This window comes from Oncorhynchus keta, chromosome 7, assembly GCF_023373465.1.
Source record: "Oncorhynchus keta strain PuntledgeMale-10-30-2019 chromosome 7, Oket_V2, whole genome shotgun sequence".
Classification (NCBI taxonomy): domain Eukaryota; kingdom Metazoa; phylum Chordata; class Actinopteri; order Salmoniformes; family Salmonidae; genus Oncorhynchus; species Oncorhynchus keta.
In genome coordinates this window covers 48,062,373-48,066,947 of record NC_068427.1, presented here as the reverse complement: position 1 = coordinate 48,066,947, position 4,575 = coordinate 48,062,373, and the positions used below count along the sequence as shown (strand labels likewise).

General features: G+C 66.3%; 1 protein-coding gene across 1 annotated transcript in view; it reads right to left on the bottom strand.

The window, feature by feature from the left end:
• The window catches only part of LOC127931035 (basic proline-rich protein-like), a 12,130-nt gene extending 8,239 nt beyond the window's left edge, over nucleotides 1-3,891 (bottom strand). The window contains exon 1 of the mRNA XM_052521815.1: nucleotides 864-3,891. Within this exon, the coding sequence (XP_052377775.1) occupies nucleotides 864-3,891 (3,028 nt within the window). The remainder of the gene's footprint in view (nucleotides 1-863) is intronic.
• Between the last annotated feature and the right edge of the window lie 684 nt (nucleotides 3,892-4,575).

Below are 4,575 nucleotides of genomic sequence, written 5' to 3'. Positions count from 1 at the left end.
AGAGAAGGAGAGAGAAAGAGAGAGAAAGAGAAATAGAGAGAAGAGGAGAGAGGACAGAAGGAGAGAGAAAGAGAGAGAAGGAGAGACAATGAGAGAATGGGAGAAGGAGAGAAAAGGAGAGAAGGAGAGAGAAGAGGAGAGAGGAGAGATAAGGAGAGAGAAAGAGAGAGAAAGAGAGAGAAAGAGAGAGAGAGAGGAGAGAGAAAGAGAGAGAAGGAGAGAGGAATAGAGAGAAGAGGAGAGAGGAGAGAGAGGAGAGAGAGGGAGAGAGAAAGAGATAGAAGGAGAGAGGAAAGAGAGAGAAGGAGAGAGAGAGGAGGAGAGAGAAGGAGAGAGAAGGAGAGAAGGAGAGATAAAGAGAGGAGAGAGAAGGGGAGAAGGAGAGAGAAATAGAGAGAAGGGGAGAGAGGAGAGAGGAGAGAGAAAGAGAGAAGGAGAGAGAAAGAGAGAAGGCGAGAGAAAGGGAAAGGAGAGAGAAAGGGAAAAGGAGACAGAAAGAGAGGGGGGAGAAAGATTGAAGGAGAGCGAAAGATCGAAGGAGGGAGAAAGGGAGAAGGAGAGAGAAAGGGAGAAGGAGAGAGAAAGGGAGAAGGAGAGAGAAAGGGAGAAGGAGAGAGAAAGGGAGAAGGAGAGAGAAAGAGAGAAAGAGAGGAGAAGGAGAGAATGATATAAGGAGAGAAGGAGAGAGAGAGAGAAAGAGAAAGAGAGAGAAGGGGAGAGAAAGATAGAAGGAGAGAAGGAGATAGGGGAGAAGGAGATAGGGGAGAAGTAATCAAAAGGACAGTAATAACACATGTTTGATTTATTGCATGTAGAGAGATGAAATGGGGAAGACGTTGCTAAACAAAAGACAACTGTTTCACTATATGGGGTGATGTGGGGTGGGGGGCCAGGGGTTGGTGGGGGCAGTGGGGCCAGGGGTTGGTGGGGGCAGTGGGGCCAGGGGGTTGGTGGGGGCAGTGGGGCCAGGGGGTTGGTGGGGGCAGTGGGGCCAGGGGTTGGTGGGGGCAGTGGGGCCAGGGGTTGGTGGGGGTGGGGCCAGGGTGGTGGAGGCAGTGGGGCCAGGGGGTTGGTGGGGGCAGTGGGGCCAGGGGGTTGGTGGGGGCAGTGGGGCCAGGGGTTGGTGGGGGTGGTGGGGCAGGGGGCCAGGGGGTTGGTGGGGGCGGTGGGGCCAGGGGGTTGGTGGGGGCAGTGGGGCCAGGGGTTGGTGGGGGCGGTGGGGGCAGGGGGTGGTGGGGGCAGTGGGGCCAGGGGGTTGGTGGGGGCAGTGGGGCCAGGGGTTGGTGGGGGCAGTGGGGCCAGGGGTTGGTGGGGGCAGTGGGGCCAGGGGGTTGGTGGGGGCAGTGGGGCCAGGGGTTGGTGGGGGCAGTGGGGCCAGGGGTTGGTGGGGGCAGTGGGGCCAGGGGGTTGGTGGGGGCAGTGGGGCCAGGGGTTGGTGGGGGCAGTGGGGCCAGGGGGTTGGTGGGGGCAGTGGGGCCAGGGGTTGGTGGGGGCAGTGGGGCCAGGGGTTGGTGGGGGCAGTGGGGCCAGGGGGTTGGTGGGGGCAGTGGGGCCAGGGGGTTGGTGGGGGCAGTGGGGCCAGGGGGTTGGTGGGGGCAGTGGGGCCAGGGGTTGGTGGGGGCAGTGGGGCCAGGGGGTTGGTGGGGGCAGTGGGGCCCAGGGGGTTGGTGGGGGCAGTGGGGCCAGGGGTTGGTGGGGGCAGTGGGGCCAGGGGGTTGGTGGGGGCAGTGGGGCCAGGGGGTTGGTGGGGGCAGTGGGGCCAGGGGTTGGTGGGGGCAGTGGGGCCAGGGGTTGGTGGGGGCAGTGGGGCCAGGGGTTGGTGGGGGCAGTGGGGCCAGGGGGTTGGTGGGGGCAGGGGGCCAGTGGTGGGCAGGGGGCCAGGGGTTGGTGGGGGCAGTGGGGCCAGGGGGTTGGTGGGGGCAGTGGGGCCAGGGGTTGGTGGGGGCAGTGGGGCCAGGGGGTTGGTGGGGGCAGTGGGGCCAGGGGGTTGGTGGGGGCAGTGGGGCCAGGGGTTGGTGGGGGCAGTGGGGCCAGGGGGTTGGTGGGGGGGGCCAGTGGGGGGGTGGGGCAAAGGGCCAGGGGGTTGGGGGGCGGTGGGGCCAGGGGGCAGTGGGGCCAGGGGGGCCAGGGGTTGGTGGGGGCAGTGGGGCCCAGGGGGTGGTGGGGGCAGTGGGGCCAGGGGTTGGGGGGGGCAGTGGGGCCAGGGGTTGGTGGGGGCAGTGGGGCCAGGGGGTTGGTGGGGGCAGTGGGGCCAGGGGGTTGGTGGGGCAGTGGGGCCAGGGGGTTGGTGGGGGCAGTGGGGCCAGGGGGTTGGTGGGGGCAGTGGGGCCAGGGGTTGGTGGGGGCAGTGGGGCCAGGGGTTGGTGGGGGCGGTGGGGCCAGGGGTTGGTGGGGGCAGTGGGGCCAGGGGTTGGTGGGGGCAGTGGGGCCAGGGGGTTGGTGGGGCAGTGGGGCCAGGGGGTTGGTGGGGGCAGTGGGGCCAGGGGTTGGTGGGGGCAGTGGGGCCAGGGGTTGGTGGGGCAGTGGGGCCAGGGGTTGGTGGGGGCAGTGGGGCCAGGGGGTTGGTGGGGGCAGTGGGGCCAGGGGGTTGGTGGGGGCAGTGGGGCCAGGGGTTGGTGGGGGCAGTGGGGCCAGGGGTTGGTGGGGGCAGTGGGGCCAGGGGTTGGTGGGGGCAGTGGGGCCAGGGGGTTGGTGGGGGCAGTGGGGCCAGGGGTTGGTGGGGGCAGTGGGGCCAGGGGGTTGGTGGGGGCAGTGGGGCCAGGGGTTGGTGGGGCAGTGGGGCCAGGGGGTTGGTGGGGGCAGTGGGGCCAGGGGTTGGTGGGGGCAGTGGGGCCAGGGGTTGGTGGGGGCGGTGGGGCCAGGGGGTTGGTGGGGGCCAGGGGGTTGGTGGGCCAGGGGTTGGTGGGGGCAGTGGAGGCAGGGGTTGGTGGGGGCAGTGGGGCCAGGGGGTTGGTGGGGGCAGTGGGGCCAGGGGTTGGTGGGGGCAGTGGGGCCAGGGGGTTGGTGGGGGCAGTGGGGCCAGGGGGTTGGTGGGGGCAGTGGGGCCAGGGGGTTGGTGGGGGCAGTGGGGCCAGGGGGTTGGTGGGGGGCAGTGGGGCCAGGGGGTTGGTGGGGGCGGTGGGGCCAGGGGTTGGTGGGGGCAGTGGGGCCAGGGGTTGGTGGGGGCGGTGGAGGGGGGTTGGTGGGGGCAGTGGGGCCAGGGGTTGGTGGGGGCGGTGGAGGCAGGGGGTTGGTGGGGGCAGTGGGGCCAGGGGTTGGTGGGGGCAGGGGGGTGGGGCCAGGGGTTGGTGGGGGCAGTGGGGCCAGGGGGTTGGTGGGGGCAGTGGGGCCAGGGGGTTGGTGGGGGCAGTGGGGCCAGGGGGTTGGTGGGGGCAGTGGGGCCAGGGGGTTGGTGGGGGCAGTGGGGCCAGGGGTTGGTGGGGGCAGTGGGGCCAGGGGTTGGTGGGGGGCAGTGGGGCCAGGGGTTGGGGGGCGGTGGAGGCAGGGTTGGTGGGGGCAGTGGGGCCAGGGGTTGGTGGGGGCGGTGGAGGCAGGGGTTGGTTGGGGCAGTGGGGCCAGGGGGTTGGTGGGGGCGGTGGAGGCAGGGGGTTGGTGGGGGCGGTGGAGGCAGGGGGTTGGTGGGGGCGGTGGAGGCAGGGGGTTGGTGGGGGCGGTGGAGGCAGGGGGTTGGTGGGGGCGGTGGGGCCGGGGTGTGTGGGGGGGCGGTGGAGGCAGGGGGTTGGTGGGGGCGGTGGAGGCAGGGGTTGGTTGGGGCGGTGGAGGCAGGGGTTGGTGGGGGCGGTGGAGGCAGGGGTTGGTGGGGGCGGTGGGGCCAGGGGTTGGTGGGGGCGGTGGAGGCAGGGGGTTGGTGGGGGCGGTGGAGGCAGGGGGGCAGATTCTCAATTTGGCCATCCAAATGGACCAGAAGTACTGTATACCAGTCATTATTGTAATCACACCATCACACACCATCACACCATCAGACCATCACACACCATCATACCATCACACACCATCACATGATCACATACCATCACACAATCACACACCATCATACCATAACACACCATCACACACCATCACACAACATCACACACCATCACACACCATCACACCATCACACCATCACACACCATCACACACCATCACACCATCACACCATCACACACCATCACACAATCACACACCATCACACCATCACACACCATCACACACCATCACACAACATCACACACCATCACACACCATCACACGATCACATACCATCACACAATCACACACCATCAGCCACCATCACACACCATCACACCATCACACACCATCATACCATCACACACCATCACACCATCGCCACTTCACTCACAATCACACACCATCACACCATCACACACCATCACAACCATCACACCATAACACACCATCACATACCATCACACCATCACACACCATCACACACCATCACACCATCACACACCATCACATACCATCACAACCATCACACCATAACACACCATCACACACCATCACACCATAACACACCATCACACACCATCAGACACCATCACACACACCATCACACACCATCACAACCATCAC